The 21,621-nt window shown below is 40.7% G+C and overlaps 1 protein-coding gene across 2 annotated transcripts in view; it reads right to left on the bottom strand.

Moving 5' to 3' along the window:
• RAPGEF5 (Rap guanine nucleotide exchange factor 5) overlaps positions 1-21,621 on the bottom strand; it is a 162,213-nt gene that overhangs the window by 21,421 nt on the left and 119,171 nt on the right. The window contains exons 12-19 of one of the 2 annotated variants that reach the window (XM_055804925.1): positions 13,860-13,938; positions 11,667-11,811; positions 9,915-10,012; positions 9,114-9,144; positions 8,087-8,144; positions 4,940-5,089; positions 2,121-2,218; positions 279-401 (exon numbers count right to left, since the gene is read on the bottom strand). In XM_055804925.1, the coding sequence (XP_055660900.1) occupies positions 279-401; positions 2,121-2,218; positions 4,940-5,089; positions 8,087-8,144; positions 9,114-9,144; positions 9,915-10,012; positions 11,667-11,811; positions 13,860-13,938 (782 nt within the window). Of the gene's footprint in view, positions 1-278; positions 402-2,120; positions 2,219-4,939; positions 5,090-8,086; positions 8,166-9,113; positions 9,145-9,914; positions 10,013-11,666; positions 11,812-13,859; positions 13,939-21,621 lie in introns of both variants that reach the window. The other variant, XM_055804924.1, reaches the window with a different exon arrangement.

The raw sequence follows: 21,621 nt of genomic DNA on the forward strand, positions 1-21,621 counted from the left end.
TTGAGACAAACCTCAATAAAACCTACCAGGTATACAGGGAACGTATGAGATGCCCCAGGACAGGGAAGTTACAAACCTTTGACAATTTTTTTTCAGTATCAAGGATTGCAACACATCTCTTGGACCTGATTCAATGCCCCCACCAATAAGACCTACCAAACCATGCTGTTATCACAGCAAACCGAGCATCAAGGAATACTAAGGCCCCCAAATGCATTGTAATGGCACAACTGCTGCATGAGATTAATACACCTGGAAGTGGGCATGGTGCTTCTTACCTCATGAATTGCATTGAAGAGGCTCCAGTCAAAGTTTGTTAGCTCTAAGGCAAGATCCCAGGTGTTGATTCCCAAAATTCTCACAGACCTTTGCTGCAACTCCTCATTTTCAGCAATTGGGTTCTAAATCAATAGCCAAGAGCAAAAGAATCCTCAGCAAATGCCAAAAGTTCTGCAACGGAACAGCTACTGGACCGTGGCACAAAACCGAGCTGAGTAAGCAGTCCTCTTCACGTGCACTGAGGGTTGTTCCTCCCCACCCCCCAATCCAAATCAAGGACTTACAGCCTATTTAATAAATAGCTTGAAACAGTAAATGGGTCACTAGCATCAATGATTTGCTGTTGGATTAAGCCTTCTCCCTCTTTCTCTAAACCTTGAATACAAACCGCAGACAGCATAATCAAAATAAAGTCTGAATTAAGACACCAGGAAATTTTTGTATTATAAGATACAGGAACCATTCTGCAAACACACCGGATTTAGAATAAAACCACAGAATTTGCCCACCAATCCACCTTTACAAATAACATAAATCTGTACTTTTTATGTTTAATCTACTCCAAATGTGATCATCAACAAAAAGCAATATACTGTAGATCCTGATTCATAAAAGTTACTTAGCACATTACTGTGGAGTGCACTGGTACTGCTGGTGTTAAGGGTCATTTGACATTTCCATTATTAGCTTGGATTTTCAAAGGTTTGCATTTCTCTTGGGTTATTTCACCTCATCAGGCTGAAAACTTGGCACATGAACCGTCTGCCAAGATGAAAGATTATTCTTATCAGTTAAGCCATTACTTTGGTGCTACATTTCTGACAGTTACAGCAAGTTTTGAGATTTTTATTATGTAACTAATGAAACTAGATTGGCTGTCACCTGTCTGCGCTGGAAACCTTCCCTTAATATTCACATTTTTAGAGGTGGCAAGAACGCCGGAGATAATGGGGATGACAGATTACAATGATAGTGGCGTGTCAGTTCTTCGGGGCACATTGATCCAGCAAAATGTAAATAGACATTTCTCATCCCTAGGATGAATGCACAGATCCCAGCAGTACTGACAACACACAAAAGTCAGTTGCGATACCAGCCTCCTTGAAACACGTGCATAATTAGCAGAAAACTATCAAAAGAGTAATTTTTTGAGTGCCTGATTGTTCCTGCCTCACTGAGGTTTTGGGAAATCATGGGGGGACAGACTCTGCAGTCCTGTTTTCTGAGGACAGAGGGAATGAGAGAGACTTGCTGCCCTTCGACCTGCTCCCCTCCCCAGCACCAGCGAGAGGATGGAGAGACAGACAAAAGGAAGAGGACATACCACCAGCAACGTATGCCAGCCACAGGCTGACCATGTGGATGCCACAACACTAGGTCACACTGGTGCCCAGTAATTTTGGTAGAACTCGCACAACACCTATTTCTACATGTAGTAATTCATGGAGTTTGTCCGTCATCTTGTATGATTACGTTCCGGCCACTTCAAGGGTTACAGAGGCACAATGTGGGGAAGAAAGAGTCACACAAGCCCTGAATAATCCTCATCCCATCCAGTCCTTTACAAGCACAAGTCAGCTTTTCCAGGCTGATGTAGATTGAAAGATTTAAGCTGTAGAGAAGCTTTGGTCTATTTGAAATTGATGAACAAATTCCATTACTGTTCAAATAACTGCTGTTAATGCAAGATATTTTTTTTCCAGGTAGACAGCAGCTCTGTAAGCTTTACTAAGGAAGCAAAAAATAAATGCTTTATTGAAAAAGTTCTCCGAGAGAATATTAAGTTTTTGATCTGGAGACAGACAAATCAGAAACGGGAAGTGTACAATACAGATCCTTACCAAAGAATCAGCCAGATCTTTTCGGTAGACAAACATACGACTGGATGACTCGAAAGTTTTTGAGATAGCCAAGTCATTTGGTTGTAGTTCATGTTTTTCTGTAAAAACAGAAAACAAAATACAAATGCTTCAGAAAAGGAGTAAAAGCTGTATATAAACATGAGAAAAACATCACAAATTATTTGTAAAGTCACATCAGCTTCTCAGAATGCATCTAAGCATCGAATTCAGTCCCTGTGGGGACCATCATCTCCACACTATTCAGGCACAATAAAGGCAAGATGTCTCTGATTGTGGACTAGAGCACAAAAACTTCCAGCATCTGCTTTCAACCTGGACTTCACATAGCACAGAACTGAAAGAAACCCTGAAATCATCTAGTCTAACCTCCTAAGTGTTATAGAACATTTCATTTCAACCCAGTGTATCTACTGTAAATGTAGTGACTTTCGTTAGGGCAAAGTGTTTCAGCCTCCAGAGACTGAGCTGTTGCGTGTCACTGGCAGAAAAGAGCAGGGGTGGAGATGTCATCAGTAGTTACAGCCAGTTGACAGCAAAAGAAGTTTAAAGGATCCCAGCACCGATGAAATTCACTCCATGGAGCAGAGTTGAAGAGTCCTTTATAGTACAGTATTTATATAAATTTATCTAGATCTAGAATAATTCATTTAGGAAACATCTGAGTAAAAAAAGCAGGACACACCAAACCAGTAGCAAAGAGAAAGGATGCTTTTTTCTCCACTCCAGAGTACTAGTTCAGCTCTGGGCAATCTTGGATGCACCAGAGAAAGGCATGGGGGAAAAGAAAGCAAAATCCAGAACACAGCTAAAAAAAAATGCCCTGGAAAAACTGCCTCTTCTTGCAGGCTGCAAATAATCTTCTGGAGACCTGACACATGAGACTTGATTACAGTGACTGTATTGATGTAGACCTGAAAGCACTACAAGCATGTTGACAGCTGCCTTGGACTTTTCATTGCCCATGAGGGAGGAGTAGGACCAGGAGGAGTCCGAGAGCCAAACATCATTTCAGACCATTTTCCCTCTTCCCCTCCTACTCACACTGACACCAAATACGTTTATGTTGAACTACCAATATGCTTCTTCAAGGTAATTTTGAATAAAAAGAGTTTATTTGCTCAGCATATCAAGAGTACCATAAAAACATGCTCGCCAGTGCTCACACTGCTGCCCTCCAAAAGGAGGGCAGCTGACAGTTCCAAGTCATGAAAAGAGCAAAAAAACCAACCAACAAACAAAAGCATGGCAGGCTGGTGTTTATTGCTCACAGCACAGGAGCGGCAATGCATAAGAACAAAGACACTGAAATAGTGGTATCTCTAATTAACTCAGGCAATGTGACTAAATAACATTTTAGGGGTTACAATGGTCATGTATAAATGAAAGTCCTATTGTACCTGCATTTTAATCACTGTTTCTTGTTGAACAGCCAAGGGGCAACCACTTCTATTGTGTGGCTTTCTTGCAAACCAATGTGGTCTAAAGATAATAGTGTGTTTCATTATTTATGAGTTGTTGGTTTTCTTTAGCTAAGTAGGCAGTTAGCAGCAGATTTATTGCTATCAGAGCAAAACTTGCCCTGCTGTTGAACAGGAGCGCATGACCTGAAATACAACAGCAGCACGGTGATTTTGCAGTGCTGTAAAATGCACTGGAAGCAAGCTTGGGTACACACAAGGGTAAAAAGAGTATGCCTGCAAATGACGTAGCCTGGCTGGCCAGGACACCTACACATAAAGCTCCTGTGTGACCACTCTGTGCCCAGGCTCTCAACAGCCAGAGCAGGGCACCTTCTCCCTGACACCCACATTGGTATCCTGCAGAAAAATGGTTATTTAATTAAGCTCAGCAGGGGGGAGAAAAACGTGACCTTCCACTTCTGAATCAAATGAATCAACAGAAATGAAATATATACAAATGCTGGCTGGTTAACTAGACTGACAAAGTAGCAGTACGTGCTGTGTCTCCAAGGGTGCTGCCTTTGTCCCAGGGGGTCAACACCAACTAATGTGATCTGAGAATATGGCCAAGATATTCTACACTCTTCGCTCCTCTTTGTAGATTCAGCTTCACATTTCTATGCACCTACTTCAATTGCTTCCTTTATATCCCTAAGAGCCAAAAGACACCACAATGAGCAAAACAATCTCACCAAAGAGCCTGAGACCTGCCAGACACCAAAGAAAATTCTGGGGGTTTGGCTGGTCCCCAGTATCGGCTCATGATCAGTCTGGTCTTCCTTAAAAAAAAAACCAATAAGCCTTCCTGTTCAATGAGAAACGCTACAATAATAGGCAAAAAGCATCAGCTGTAAGCAAGACTGCTTAGAAAATATTGCTTAGATTGCTTTCAGCATCTCAACTGTGCAAATACGTCTCGCTCCTTTCTGCTGGAGAATATTCATTACCCATGCCGTAAATGAGGAAACAGCCACGCATATAGCATTTGTTATTCCCTTTTATATTTTTAAAGCAAACCATGCCTCATTGCCTTCCAAATTAATTTAAATGTGAAAGTAGAAGATTTATCAGTGCGGAAAAAATAAAATCTTGCAATACTGCTGGAGACTGAGTCTCCTTTGCACTCCCTTCCTAGCAAGGAGATGCTGTATCTGGCAGTACCCAAGAATGAGCTGTTGCCATGGAAACAACTCTCTGGGAAGCAGCTCCTCATTGTTCCCGTGGTCATCCAGCTGTGGGCCCGCACAGGAACAGCTGTACCCTTGCACCAGAAAATGTCAGCCCTCTCTTACGTGATGCATTAAAAGGTAAGTAATCAGATGAAGGGAAGTTATTTACCACCAGAGAACGTGACTGTCACCAGCGCCAATTCCTCCTCCGGGTGCTGGATCTTTTCTGCTACAATCTTCAGTATCTCCTGAGCTGAAGTGGATACTTGAGCTTTCACACTGACATAGGAGTGCTCCGTTATATACACTCGGCAGAAAACTGCACAAAGGAAGACAGACAGGCTCAGCAGCAGGCAGAGACACCCAAACAGCAGGGGAGCATGTCGCAGACCCGACCATGGCAGTGCCCCGGCTGCCTGGCTGCTGCGGCTGCAGGAAGGGCAGCTGCTGCGCCCTGACCCACAGGGACACGAAACTAAGCATCAGTGTCACCATTTCCCCCCTTCCCACCTCCTCTCCCTGGGAATCGAGAGGGGCAAGCAAATGGAAACAGAGATACCCACAGCAATGCTTGTTCAAGACATCCTGCCCTGAGGATTTGTCAGGGATAACCCCCTCTACTGCCCATCATCTGTGCAAACCCAGCTGTTGCCATCTTTTCGCCCTTCCTTTTAGATTCAAACAGATTGCTGTCCTTTCAGTGTACTTCATACCCATTGCAGAAATTATTTTGGAAGTCCACTTCCACCTGGACCAGGAGGCTTTGCAAGAGCAGCGCTCCCTGGTCTCAAACCACTCCTGCTAGCTTATCACCAGAGTATTTTAGCACCAGCAGAGTCTGCCTAAACAGCAATGCAATTAGTTCCGACAACTCTTCCCTTGAATCACTTGCAGCACACATAAAAGGGACTGGTTTGGAGAAATTCCCTGCGCCCATCACTCCTACTGAAGTCCATGAGTCGGTTTGGCTCTGGCAGGGAGATTCCCACCGGTAATGCTGTGGTCACGGTCAGCTCAGCTAACAGTTTGTTTCTGTTACAAAAAGGGCCGTATGCTCTCTCTGCTTGCCAGAATTTTAGGTGTACATCTTTTGCCAAGTTTGCTGTAGCCAATTCTTTGGAATACATCTGCATTAAAAAGGAAAAACCAGAGCTGCAGACTTGCATAGGTATTTCAAAAATTGCATCTGCTATTAAGAAACTCCACAGCTCTTGGTTTCATACTCACTTCAGTGCTTAATTACAACTTTCCATTTCCTTCTACTCCAGAACTTCTTATTGCGGACAGGCTGCTACCATGTCAGCATAAGAAAAAACTTATTTTCTCCAGAAATGCTGTATTTTTTAAATTGCTTTTTATTGACGGATGTATGTAGCAATAGCTCTTTGCTTGTCCTACAAATCTTCATGCCTTCAGAGCACTTTCATTAAAGCAGACCATGCCAGAAGCAGTTAAAAACTCTATCCATGAGAATACCTTTTTTTTTTTGTGTGTGTGTGTGGTAGCAAAGAAAAAAATCAAGATGAGAAGGAAGAAGGAGCTTAATATTTAGCCTTGGGGAAGAAGAGTAATTTGATTTTATAATTTTTTTCTTAACCTGTCTCAGCTGACAGACAGACAGTAAATCAGATGCTCATCCTATGGCAGAATACCTCTTCAGAATGGATATAACTCATGAAAAAATAGAGACATCAAATGGCACTGTAAATTACTAGGTAGAAAAATACATTTTAAAAAATGTGATGGGAATATTTGGATTTCATATGAAGAGTGTGACACAACTTGCTTACAGTGAATTTGTTTGAAATGTCCTCCTCTCTGTCATTTGGGAGGGGAGAACGACAGCAATGTTAATTTATAACTGGGCTGTTGACATATCCTTTGTTTAACATTGAACTAAACCAACCCACAGGTCAGGTCCTCAAGCACAGCCATCACACTGGTTCCCCTAAAGCCTGTTCCCCCGCGCGCCTTTCAGACAACCTGTCTGCAGTATCTATGGGCATGGACCGTTCCATCTCTTCCAGGAGCCTGTGCTGCTCCTGTGAGGTGCAGAAGGGAATGCCAGTGGGATGAAGCAGCCATGGGCTGCTTCAATAGGGGATACAAATGCCTCCAGTCAAGTGGCATGGTGGGGCTTGGACAGAGCCATCCTTCACAAGCACCATCAGTCAGCAGCACTCCACCACCACCTACTTAGACGTCTACCCTCAACACCCGTCTCCTTTCTCCAGCTCCACTTCTGTTATTTCATTCTCTCAACCCCATCAGCTTCTGTAGCTCAGGCTCTCAAAGAGTGAGATAAAAGCCATTTAACCCTGCTGGAGCTAGCCTTGCTGGGTCCTTCCCTTCCTGTCCTGCTGGCCATGCACTCTGTCCCCCCATCTGGTGCCACCACACTCCCCTCCCCACTCACCCATGAGCTTTGCCTGACTTTTTAAGAAGAATAATGAGTGTGGGGGTTCTCATCTGGAAATAACATTTTTAGAAGCAGCCTTGGTAACATAAGCCTCAAATCTCTATTTGAAGCATGGGAAGAAGATACCTATCAGCAGCACGTATTGCGCAGAAAGACTTGGCACTGAAGGAGCTCGGGTTTTATTCTGCCACAAACAAGCACTAGAAATACACCGACTCTATCTGAACTCCCAGAGTTTTGTTCCCAGCGAGAAATGAAGATATATTGTCAAAGGGTGAGACGTCCAGGTAGGAGGCCCTTCTCCCTGTTCTCCGCTCATCCATGGTGCTCCCCCTCCTCTCTGCCTCCTTCCTTGTGCAGGCATTACAGGAGGGTGATGGTCTCGCTGTGTTTGTGCATTAGCCGTGATGAAGGGAAATTGCATTTTGAAATGGTTGCCACTAAAGTGAAGTGGCACCTTGCACTCCACACAGGGAGACATTTTCGAGAAGGAACTAAGGTGGGTTCCCAGTGAGCAGATCCTGGCCCATTTCATGTGACAGGCTTATTCATTCACCTTTCGCAACCAACATCTAGGTCAAGAGGCCGAGAGCATGAAATGCAGCATGAATAATGCCTGGTAGACGGGCAGCCCATCCTGGGAGGCACACAGCTCTGCTACAGGGCTGCTGGACGAACTGGACAGGGCAAAAGCCCCTTGAGATACCATGTCACTGTTGAACCCCTGCAAAGCAGGGGGCAAGAAGGTAGTCTTACACAGCCAAACTTTCTTCTTTTGTGACCCTAAGGTCCTGTTCAAAAGCTGTATGTCAGTTTTTTAAAAAAATAAATTACATTACGGGCACCTCATGAGAAACAATTTTGCAGTTTTTCCTCCACTCTTCCAATCATACTTACTTTCCTCTGTTTCATTCATGGTTCCTCTGTGCTGCAGCCAGTTCTCCTTTACACTGAACTGGTGGAAAAAGGTTTTATTCTGTGAGGGAGTGGGAGAGAAAAAAAAAAAAAAACAACAAACAACAAAACAGTGATTCTTTGCATCCCTGCCCTTTACAAAGCAGTAATTCACAGGACACAGCATTCAGCCCATACGCCTTTCCAAAAAGGTTCCCGTCTAGGAAATCCACCCACCGTTTCTAGGGTCAGTAAACTGGGAGTTGCTTTACTAACTGATGGCTAAAGTGGGGATTTTGGAGGAAGTGGGACACGCCAAAGCTAAGCAGCCTGTACGATTCAAGGTTCTCTGTAGCCATGTTCAGAGCTCATTTCTTATACCCTTATTCTTATATATGTTTCCTATGTACCAATCTGCCTATTTAGCAATTTGACTACAATCTCATGTTCTGCCTTCCAGATTTCTGCAGTAACATTTTAAGCTTATTACACACTTCAGCTTCAGCCTAGTAAATTTGACAAGCACAGCAATTCACCTCTGTGCAGTTTGTACGCCAACTTTCACTGGCTGCATCTTCTCCCTCCGGTTAAATAGACAGATTCATGTTCCTCTCTCTCCTCCTCTGTCCCTGTCACAACAAATCCCCTCTTTGCTCTGTCTTCTTGACATCCATGTCAATATGCCTGTGCCCAGCCTGGTTTGCCCAGGTTGCTACATTTCTCCACCCCAGTGAGGACACGCTCCCAGGCCTCTCCTGAATTCTGACATCTCAGAGCATCTTGTTAAGATGCTAATACCGTCACAGTCACTGCAGGTTAGCTCACACAGCTGATATCCAGGCTGCACTGGCAGGAAAATAAAATTCCTTAAGCAACATTGCAGGTCTAACCTCACTGATGTACCCTGTCATGTTTTTGGCCATCAGTCACTCTCAGCTGAGAAGCCAAGAAAAGACAGGGAAGCAGGCAGAAGGGGAGAAAGTGAGGTGATAAGTTATCTAGCAACCAGCAACAATCAGGTTTGTGTTACCTTTCGATGAGGTGAATACTCATCTACAGTGCTGAAACAAAAAGGAAAATCCAAATTATTCTTTCCAGCCAAAGTTTAGGAAAAGGAAGTTTTGGCTATTACAAAGTTTACAACATCAGAAAGTTTTTTAACATTAAATAGTCATCACAGAACAGCTGCAGAGCTCCTTCAGGGAAACGTAAGGGTGTCTGGCTCAGCCGGAAATTTTTGATGTGACTTGCACAGTCGATGTAGTGAAAAGCAATGCTGGCAGCCCACGGAGAGCACAGGCACACAGGCCCCCAGGGCAAGCAGTCAGGGTCACTCTCAGGGACACAGCTCCTTCCACTTACCCAGTGGCCAAACCACGGACACAAATGCCATTTGTTGGAAAAACGTGGCAAGGAAATCTCTTTTACAAATATCATAATTATTAGCAAAATAATAACCCTGAGATGACTACTGCAAAAGAGATTTGCTTCTCAGTACCACAGGCTGCAAAGATTGAGAATGAAGGTACCATCTGAAGTCACAGACTGCAGCTTCTGAGGGAAATTTTGCCAGCTTTTCCACAAAGAACCGCTTTACTGCAAGTCATCCCAACCAAAACTGATGGGAGTGACTGGTGAACCACACACACCACCCAGCAAACATCAGAGAAGACTGAATAATCTAGCTTTGGTTTAGAGAGGAGACGATTTATAAAAATGAATATAGTGCTTGTATCACTCATTGCTTTACTGAATTGCAGCAAGATGACAACAGGAATAGATTACGCTCTAAATAAAAAGGGACTTGATCACAAACATAATCAATACTTACTGACGGCGATGCATCCCAAGTATCTTCTGAAATTCTTTCAGGTCCTTCTCAAGAATGGGATATTCATACACATCATCCAACACATTCCTGTATATCGTCTACAAAATAAAATGGTATCTGCAAATATCTGATAACTCAAACATAAATCTAAGGCATCACATCAGTGGTCTAAATCAAATCAGGCACTAGCCTACTAAAACAAATATCATTATATTCATGCAAGACTCATAAGGAGAGAAAGTTCCTGTTTCAATTTCCCAACTGATCAAAATTCAGCTTGCCTTTGGAGAAACACTCTGTATCATCATCAAGTGAGAGAGCAAAACGTTGACACTCTTGTCTACAAACAGGAAGATTTAAAAAAAGACTTGTGGCTGCTACATGAAGTCACTTATCCAAAATGATAACAGGTTCGTTTGGTTAAGACTTTTAATATGGAGAATGTTGTCCTTTACTTTTCCTCATGTTTTCATGCACTTTAAATTGAGTTGATGTCTCTGACAAACAAATAATACACTCCTAGGTGTATACCAATAAATAAATAAATCAATCCTGTTTCTTCTTTTTGGGGAGGTATTGTTTGGACATCATCAGGGTATCAATCAGGAACCTCAGTTAAATGTAAAAGACACTACCTCAGATAAGATGTAAATAAACTGAATCGGCTTTTATATTGTAAGCAATATTTTCTCCATTTCAGAATCTGCACGTAGATCCTTCTTTTTTCCCTTCCAAGAAAATGAGGATCATATATATGAGCTGAGTCATCAGGTTTGCTTTAGCCCAGTTAACACTCCTGCATTCATAAATCTCAGCATGAATGATTCTGGCCTACAATCCTATATATTGCTTTTTGCACATATAACTTCAACCATCATTAATATTACTGCTGTTTAATATTGCACAGAAATTGTGCAACAATACCCAGCCACACACCTCCAGGGTCAGAAAGACAAGCCCTGCATTAAGATAGGTGCAACACAGCGTAACCTAACTGATGGATCTCCAGTTGCAGCCAAAGAGTCTTATTGGGAAAGGTGGACGATCCTGCAAAGTCTCGTAAAATGCTTTCATCTTTCAAACAGCAGGGAAAAAAAAAATTTAAAAAACCCCAAAACAATCAACAACCAGATGGAGCTTGGGTTAGTGACAACATGGCTGTTTGCAAATTTACAAGGGAATTACAAAAGCTTCTGGAACTCATTCAGAAAGATCAGAAGATCCTTGTTAATAAGTAAGGGTGTAATTTTATGTATTAAAAATAACATAAAGCTGTGCTGCTTTCTATGCGCACCTGACACAACACTGTGGAACAGCATTTCACTCCTCAGCTGAAGCGGCACCTCTTACAAGGCTCTCAAAACTCTCTCTTTGTCCATGATCCTCTGGATAATGACTGTTGACCCCGTTCTGGCAGACACACCAGTATGTCTAAGGAACATGCCCATCTTTGTAGTTTTATTTCTTACCTTCCTAATTTTTTCCATTGTCTAGAGAAGAGAACATGAAGTTCTATAATTTTCGTATCTGAAAGTAGTGGTTTTGACATTGAACATACTGACATTACAGGCTTCCTATCCAAACTATCTCTAAGGCATTCAAGGAAGACACATGTGAATCATTTTATATTATAGATTTAATGGAGAAAATTTAGTATGAGAAATTATGCTCTATAGCTTTTGCTTCTGGGACTTTTTAGACACAGAATTTTAATTAAACAGCGCTGAAATGCATCAGAAAGTGTGTTAATACCTTTAAAAATTGTTTCAAATGCTCATCTTCGTGTAACCAGTCTTTGTAGAGAGAAGTCCACTGAGACACCAAATGCAAGACTTTTCGTTTTCTACAGGACACATCAGAGTCATCCTCTTTCCCTTGCTGGTTCTTAGCACAATAGGTACAATAGATTAAGGAACAAATAACAACATTTCACTGAAATTGAAACATCGAAGTGATGGAAAAGGCTCTGCAATCATCTCATTTGCTAATGAAAGATTTTTTTCACTACGCTGCTGAGTTTTAAAAGTTTTATCCCATCTGGAGCTTTAGGAGTTTCATCAACTTTTTGGAATGAAATTCACAGTAATAGAAATGTCAGTTCATCCTCTGTGCCAACAGGATTTTTTTCCTTTATAGATTAGAGAGGCAAGTCTATAAAAGTAAAATCAATTCAAAAGGAATTATACAATGTTGAGTCATATATTTTCTGTGGAACTGGGAATAAACCTTTGTCCTGCACACCGATGCCAACTTGAATGCCTGTGGGAAGAAGGGCAATGCATCATTAACAAAAACAAAAAACTCAGGCAGAGGAAGTCAGTTTCTTTTCCTCTGCACAAATTACGCTATCTGCAGAAATAACCCTATTAAAATAAAAATAAGGTGAAAGAATCTATTTCCACCACTGTCCTCTATCCACAAAGCAGAAACACTAAATGTCAGAAGATACCCACTATGTACATTGTTCCTGTCTCTTCACTGTTCTTTCTTTTATTAGGTAAAAAGATGTTTTCACCACAAAAGGTAAAGAGGAAAAAAAGTAAAAGGAAAAAAAGAAAAGCAAGTTCATTTTATAGCTTCAAGTTCATTCAAACAATGCTTCATAGCTTACGGAAGTAACTGAAAATACAAGAAAAAAACCCTTTTATCTCAATATGAGTTAGACTAATATACCGTATCATAGGATAAAAGGAGCAGAGATTGCAAAATACTTTATTCTTCATTTCTTCTCTTCATGCATTCTGAAATGTATTACACAGATATAGGTACTCTAACAATTAACATATAGGTCTGGGTAGGTTTTAACCTTACTTTATATGTTACTTTGTAACAGTTATAGAGGTTCATTTATCTTTAAACAAAACCAGCAGACATAAGATTGCATTGTTGCTGTGAGTTAGGAGTCTTTCAAGCATCCTTGTGAAATAAGTATGCACATACACAAATGTGTATGTTTTGGATACAGGTTTATTCAGGGGCAGCTTTAGCTTTGTACATTCAATGTCAGAGCAGGAGGTTTCTGTTTATTGATTCCTCAGCTATGCAAATTCTAAACATTTTAACAGGTGAGTATCTCCCCCCGGCCTGGCACATGCCAGTTAGGGGAGCTCATATCCAATAATGTTTCCAGATTGAATCTTTTCCTCCACAACCCATTTGAGTTAAAAAAGCCAACATAACCTGAATTTTGGGAAGCTACAGATTTGAATCAAATTCCAAGTATCATAAAACCTTATGAAAATCAGAAGGAGAGGAAAAGTCCTTGAAAGATCAGCTAAACTAGTCCATCCAAGTCCACCCTAAGAGAGGCTTAAGTATGCCCTGTGTTATCCTTGGAACATATTTTCTAGTTTCTTCTTCTTAATATTCTTCAGTATCAATGATTCTACTGTCTCACACATTTTCCACTCCAGCGTTTCTTTTCTTAATGTAAAAAAAAAATAAAAAAATTCCTAATATCTAATATTTAAACTGACTTACACCAGTTTAATCTCACTGCCTCTTGTCTAGCATCCATAAAGGAACAGATTCTTCCCCTCCTCTTTAGGTACCTGAATATCGTCTCATTTATAGTTTCCCATTTTTTAGTAACACAGCCCAAATTCTTTGCATGTCTTTTTTTTCTAGAATGCTGGCAATTCCCACTGCTCTCTTCTGAAGTTGTTCTTATTTATTCATGCATTTCTTGGGGTGTGATGCCAAAAGCTCAGGTGCAGTCCACCTTCTAAGGATGCCACAGTAAATATTAGACAACTGCTCTCTTCTTCTCACCATTTTTATTTGCAACCTCAAAATAATCACGTGGGGTTGCACTTCAATAATATCAATATGCAAAGAACAAAATTATCCCAGGCATGGAATTTACTATGATATAAGGCTTGACAATAGATAAACCTAGGTGTAAGTGTGTGACCTCTGTTAATAGAACACTTAATAAAAGGATATTGCCTCAGAAGTGCCTGGCACAAGTCATCAGTGGTCATGAAGACTGTGTATGTGAGAAGGAAGTCATCCAGGAGAGTTTCTGCAGAGGAAGACAAAAAAGCCCAAGGTACAATACGTTAGTGAAAGGAGGCAGAGAGATTCTACTCCTGTTAGTGTGCATGGCAGGAATAGGACTCCCTCCCCCAAAAAAAGTCCTGGTAATTAAACTCTATAACTCGAAAGTTATAAAGTAGGTATGTTTATTGCGCGCAGATGCACGGGGGATCGCTCCTCCACAAGCGTGCATGCCCGAAGTGACGAACCATCTCACATTTATACAATGAAACAAATGAATATTCAATTAACGCCTACAGATATTCGTTACCTAAACCGCTTACTCTCGTTTCGTATGTTAATTAGCTTATCAATCCTTTGCCTGGAATGTGGTGGTCTTGCAGGTTTGCAGCTAATTCATGTCCTTGTCGGCCATCTAGTTTTCTTTAGCAAAGAGATTTAGTGCTCCCTCTAGATAACACTGGAATGTTTCTCATCCTTTTTATAAATAGCCCCTTTTGTTAGAAGAAGAAGAACAGACTCTTTCTATCATTAGTTATTTCCTTAAAACTATATGGTTACGTGACCAATCACCACACCTAAACTCCTTGAGCATATACAATCACGATCGATGTTTATTATCCCTCTTTCGCACTATTTCTTCAGATCAGTCCCAAAGCATACAGAATACATCAAACTTTTAAGTTTCAAACAGTTAATAATATGTTGCCAATGCAGAGATCAGATCTTTTATTTAAAAAGCACATCCTAAGCTCTCAAAGAACCAACAAGCACAAATATGTGCAAAATGAGCCACAGTTTAGGAATCAGTAAGACAAGAGTCGTTATCACCAACACCACCATCCTGGTTGGCCCTGCTGCATGCAAAGCAACCTTTCCATCAGCTAAGTTGTTTTAAAAATTCAGAAGAAAAAATTTTACTAATAGGAGAGAAAAAAACGTGATCAGCATGTACTGTGATTAACACCTACGCACAGTAGTTGAGAACCATGAAACAAACATTAAAATCTTTAGCAGGTTAGTCCATTGGGCATCAGTAGAAGTGCTGAGAATTTTTCTCTAAGGTTTATCTAATTACATTATGGAAGGGTGTTTTCTCTACCCTGGTTTCTAGAAGTCCTGCAGAAATGGGCCGCAGGTACTTGCTAACAAACGATCTCTACTCACAGCAGTTGCAGCATCTCAGAGCAATTTCCTCATTCCTCATTCCCATGCCACACTACTTTTAGGATTTTTCCAAACCTTTACCACACACAGTAGGAGGCTGAAAGGACTGGGTTTGCTCTAAGATGAGAGCTCAGGGCTTATCTCATGGTGGTCTTCAGCAACTCAATGGCAGAGCAGAGATAAGACCAAGCCAGACTTCTCCTGGAGGTATGCACCATCAGAGAGTGCAAAGGAAAATTTGTCTAGACACAAGGGATTACGTTACGTTCTTTCTCCTGTGAGGAGGGTCAAGCACAGGGATAGGCTGCCCGGACAGACTGCAGAATCTCCAGCATCAGGTATATTCAGGGCCTGAGCAAAACTCCAGAGCATCCTGGCCTCACTGGGCCTGCTTCGAGCAGGGGTTGGACCAGATGCCTTCACAGATCCCTTCCAACTGAAATTATCCCACAATTCGTAAACAAATTGGCTTCCAATTTTAGTAATCTACTCATATATGATGCATGATCTAGGAATGAATTTGTATTTGGTTCACAAAACCCCAAAATCTAGCTTTCTGCAAACAGACAAGAGAATTATATAGGTTGTCTTAACCTCCAAATAAAAATGTTTGTGTTTGGATATTCTGGTTGTTTTTTCTTCCCCAAATGGTAAGATTTTCCTCATGTTTTGAGGAATTCTTATTCACCATATTTCTCTGAATTCCACCAGGTATACTGTGTTCCCTTTAACAAGAAAACAGGTTTGCACCACCTTCTTTATCAGATAAGAACAGGAACAAGGACAGAGGCTGAACAGTAACAGAATTCCAGTTATACTGCAGAGCAAAAAATACTTTACCAATATAACTAGTTGTTACTAATTAGGACCAATTAGTTGTGATTTACATGGTGGATTTAGAACTGCAACGACTAAGGGCCGAACCATACCTCACATGAGGAAGATAAGGCTGAGCCCTGGTTTCCCTACTCTGATTTTCTCACGAATTTTGTTTGCAATCTGTTCCAGCCCAAGCTCATGATTGTGTATGAGTTTGTAACTGAGAGCATCCCAGCAGCATTTCACACCAAGGCTGCAATTGCACAAACATTTAGACCAATTTCAGTTACAACCGCTTTGGACCTCTTTGTCAGTGAATTATTGACCCCATAGCAGCAGTGCAGGATGGCAATAAGAATTAATCCATTTGTCATTCAAAGCCAGATATCATGTGGATATCAGATGGATGGATAGCTAATGACATCCCACCCTCTGAGCATGGGATTCAAAATACCTCCATTGTCTTTAAAAAAACCCAACAAACCAGCTAGATCAATGCATTTAACACAGCTGGTCTAGAAAGAACCCTGATCTAAAGACACATAGCTAAAACCCCTTGCATTCAGAAACAATTAAATTCTTTATATTTCACCAACACTGTTAAAAACTTTGGGAAGTATTATCTCTCCATAAAAAGAATATTTTGTCTCAGTAAATGAGAAGACATTGTGAACAGCTTGTTCTTTATCTGAAAGGTCATCTATTCATTCTGTTGAATCATCTTTTGGATGATACAATGCAGCTATTAAAGTTGGAGGTTTCACAAACATTTATTTGGAAACAGCTGATCTTGGAGTCAACAATCACATTTTAGTCCTTCACTAAACTATGTGTCTGTGCGGTGATCCTCACGAAAACAGAGACATTTACAACTGATTATTTCCCCAACTTTCTATTCTGTATATATGATCTCTGGGGCCCCCAGCATAACGAGGACATGGACCTGTTGGAGCAAGTCCAGAGAAGGGCCACAAAGATGATCAGAGGCTGGAGCACCTCTCCTATGAAGACAGGCTGAGAGAGCTGGGGTTGTCCAGCCTGGAGCAGAGGAGGCTCCAGGGAGACCTTACAGAAGCTTTCCAGGACCTAAAGGGGGCCTACAAGGGAGCCGGAGAGGGACTTCTTACAAGGCCATGTGCTGATAGGACGAGGGGCAACGGCTTTAAACTGAAAGAGGGTAGATTTAGATCAGGTATTGGGAAGAAATTCTTTACTGTGAGGGTGGTGAGGCACGGGGACAGGTTGCCCAGAGAAGTTGTGGGTGCCCCATCCCTGGAATGATCAAGGCCAGGTCAGGTGGAGCTTTGAGCAACTTGGTCTAGTGGAAGGTGTCCCTGCCCATGGCCGTGGGGTTGGAACTACATGGTCTTTAAGGTCACTTTCAACCCAAACCATTCTATGATCCTATAATATCCGAGTTTCAGCAATACATAGCCACGTGTTCAGAAAAGAAATTAAGCACTACCTGAAGCAAAACTGCAATGCTTATCAATGAACTCCTGCAATTGTTCAAAATAGCGTTACTTTATCATACGAACTTACATACCAACATACTAACACACCAACTTAAAAGTTTGTTTTGACTACCTGATCATCTGTTTTCCAGATGTCTATCTTCAGTTATTCCAGCATCCCTAAGTGGTGGAGTGGTTAGAAAGGCTGGTTTTGACATGATTTGAGTTTTGTTGCTTTTTTTTGCTTAATTTTTTTGCAAGAACTATGCTACAGTGCTATTATGTACTAATGCAATTATCTGGAAAAAAATTAGTGAAGGGAAGATTAAAACTGTGTGCTTGTTCACATAACTTACAACTGTTTTCAAGCTCTCTGTTCATCTCCCTCACTCTCCGTGCTCAATCATACATCCATCTATTCACAGCCTCTGGCTTCTAACCACCTTATGAAAACAAGGTATATCACTCAGCCAACTTAAAAGTTGCACATACGTATACATAGCGATTTCTTTTTTCTTCTAAATGGAGGAAATGCTAAGAAAAAGAAGAAAAACCTCATAAATTATGATTCCAACAGCCTGTACATAGGGTAGATCTTTTCAGATCTTTGCCTCTGAATTTGTTTAGAAATTTAAACCCTAAAGGAATGTTTTGAACAAAAAGAGTCTGGATTCTACATGTGGCCCATTAATAGCATCACTCATCCATTAAATTACTTTAATAAGCAAGCAATGGAAGTGCTTTTGCTAGATTAAATATCTATTACCAGACGTCACCTAAAGACTTCACGTTAATATTCACATTTTTTAAATGCCTGCACTACCTTGTAGGTATTTCCCTGAAGTCCTACTGTTCCCTGTAACTCTCTTCTGTATTTTTTTCCTAAATGCACTGTAATTTAAAATCATTCCAGGATGGTTCTTCATGCCATAGCAAGGACACAAAACCTGAGGGTGTACAGATTCTTCAAAACAAACAACTGCACACTTCTCAGATACTTTTGGGCAGTAATACATGTCCACAAATAATGATTTGCTGGTCTTAACCTGCAAACAGACAGAAAGGCTAACCATGAAAGGCCAATCTATCCAAAGCAAATTATTCATTCTGTTACTAATGGCCACCAAAAGCTGGAAATTTGAATGAGGAAGGGCTCCAAGTGTACAAGTTGGGCTGATAATTATGAAAAGAAATCTTTCTGGAATTTTTCTATTTAGACACAGTTGATTTAAGAGGTCGTTTTTTTAAAAAAAGGCAATTCTAGTCAGACCATTAATTATTCACAGTGCACCATACCCCCACTCAGAATGGCAATGAAATGCATACCTCTGCTTTTCTATTTTACTGCATCACGGTTTCTGCATAAATTTGTGATCATCTTCCCCATTATGCCCGTAGAAAAAGTTTTTCTAGTATTTGTAGCTAACAGGGTGAATAAAGTGCACAGCAATAGTTGGAAAAGAAAAGCTTCCACTGGAAGGGAAGTCTTTGTGTAAAAGCTGTGATGCTATGCCATTTTTATTTCTCTTCTTCATGAATTTTTTATTTAATCATTTTCTTCTAGCCATCAATCTAATTTTCCTTTGTTCCTCACAATTTTCCTTTATTTGGCTAAGCAATTATTACAAAGCATGCAGTTAGCTTGCAGCTACGGAATATTTCATTTCAAAGAATCTCAAGCATTTTAAAGCTTCATTAAGACATGCAACAGAACCAGCATGAGTTCAACGGGCTCCTGTTCTTGCAGCTTTTTGGGGGCAGCCTCAGGCAGTCATCTCACTGCACCGAACATGTGCAAGTACCATAGGCATAAAAATAATAAAAAAGCAGGCACTGTGCTTGTTCGTTATTAAATAATCAATTCACACCAGCTTCTGATGAGACAGTTCCTCACAGGCTGTGCATGTCCCTTCCTTTCCCCAGGTGAAATAAGGCAGCACGGACACCCGCTTTACCAGGAGCAGTTACTACCACTCTTCCCATCTTTCTGCAATCTACAGGTGCTTCTGCAACATACATTCAGGGTGGCTGAGGGGTGGAAAGAGCAGTATATAGGCATGGGATGTTCTCACACATGTGAATTACCCAGGGAACATTTGCTTTCAGCTGGCAACTAAAGGACGCAGCAATATGTCTACAAGGGAAGTTGCAAGTGTATTGCACGTATAAAGTGATGACCGCCAGCAGCAACGACGGTGTATTTGGTGGGGAAGGGAGAATCTAGAATCTCAGACAGTAAATGGTCATTTATTTGGATAAATAACACACCATATATTCCCACGTACTTAAAATATCCAGAGGATTCCCTGCTGCTTTCCACGTGCCCACTTACCTCTCTAACCAGACCATACACTTTCTCAGCGAGAAGGCAACTGTACAAATATTAAGTCATTGTGATGGCACAACTGTAAATGCCAGTAGAGTAGAATGGGTTTCTCACATGGGTTTAAATACCAAATTTGATTTTTCAGTGGTTTCTTTTCTCCCTTCTCCACCCTCTTCTCTAGGCAGAGTATCAATTACTAAGCCTTAGGACAGAAACGAATACAAACTGTAGCAAGAAATTGCCCGTGATGCACATTTAACAAATCAGGACAGGCAGTATATTTCATGGTGTTTCCATCTTCAACACCTGTAAGGTCTCAAACCTGAGCATTTTCTTAAACAACCACAGTGGTACAAGTCATCAGTGGAGCAGCCGCACATTGTCAACTTGTTACATAAACATGAAAAGAGACTTAATCTGAAGGAAATGCCTTTGTCAAATGGAGTAAAAGTTAAATTATTTTTATTAAATTAAACATATTTGAGGACAGCTTTTAAAAAGCGAGTATTTCAGCTTAGATATCACACAGAATGAGTACAGAAGGAAAAGGAAGGAAATATTTCAGAGTTACAGATAGATACACCTCCCTAACTACCCACCTAGCAATTCCTATGTCCACGTATTAGTTACTAGTATGTGTGTGCAGCAACCAGTGTCTTTCGACCATCACAGCTAAAACAAAGCTCTATACACATCTACATTACAAACATGTTCAATAGCTCAAACTGTGTTCAGAATATACCTATTGCTCTATTGCTAACATTAGACACCTGTCCGGCTAAGCCAGATACAATTATTCCTAATGGCAGTCCTGAGTCATTAATCCCTTTATACCCACAGGAATAGATAACTTGAAGGCAAGTTCCATTTTTTCCTGGTTTTCTGATCACCTTGTTACATCCTGAATAGTTTTTGCTTTGCTGCTTTCTCAATGGCTACCAAGAAAAAAAACCAACAAACCCAAAAAAACTGGTAAGAAATAAGCCAAACGAGTCCCTTCACTTTCAGTGACAAACTGAATGCTGAGATGACAAGAACCATTCTCTTTTTCATACTGAACTCTACAGAGCAACTTTTCAGACCCTATTCTTCCTACTCCATAGCATTTCTGTTTCCATGTTCTTTCCTTTGCATTACATGTTTATTCAAATATTAAGAAAAAATAAAGCTACGCAAAACAAGGTGACCAACAGGATTTAAATATGCAATGCATCAGTCTTTTTTCTTACAATTACATGGTTTACAAAAGGCAACTTCCTTTTGTTGTAAAAGAGGAGTATAAAAATATACTCTGCGCATATAGACTCTATATTCCTTTATCTGCAGATTGTCTACGTCACGTACTGTTAGTTAGGGAGAGGATACTGATAGTGAAAACAAGTAATCTGTTCGTTTTGGGTTTGTTTGTTGTTGTTTTTTTTAATAAAACTTATCACCATTCTCAACCCACGTCTCTTCCACTTTGCACTGTACAAATCCATTGTGAATGGCTGTGCAAGAATTACAGAAAGATTTAAGGGTTTTTCAGGCTTGTATTCCCCACTAAATCGGATTACAAGAAAATATAGATGAAGTACTGGAATGTAAGTCTTTTTTTCCACTTTATGCAAAGCAGCTATACAGCTTTCTCCAAGGATTTGCTGGAGGAGGCCAAACCTGTATGGAGACTGGGGGGAAAAAAAAAAAACAGGAATGGAAAAAGAAGAAAAAAATAGTAAAAAAAAAAAAAAAAAAAAAAGATTGCGTGAACAAACAAGCCACTGGAATTCAGTTACCTTGTAGGTTAAAATGACTCTTATGGCAATCTTGTGGTGTCAGTTTGGCAACCCTATCTCATGCCACACAGCAGTTGTGGTTTTCACTATATGAGAAAATTAAACTGAGTAAAAGGATGGAAACTCACGTACTGAATTAAGAATATTACTCTCTAAACTCCCTTTCT

The sequence above is a fragment of the Falco peregrinus genome, chromosome 5 (assembly GCF_023634155.1).
Source record: "Falco peregrinus isolate bFalPer1 chromosome 5, bFalPer1.pri, whole genome shotgun sequence".
Taxonomy (NCBI): domain Eukaryota; kingdom Metazoa; phylum Chordata; class Aves; order Falconiformes; family Falconidae; genus Falco; species Falco peregrinus.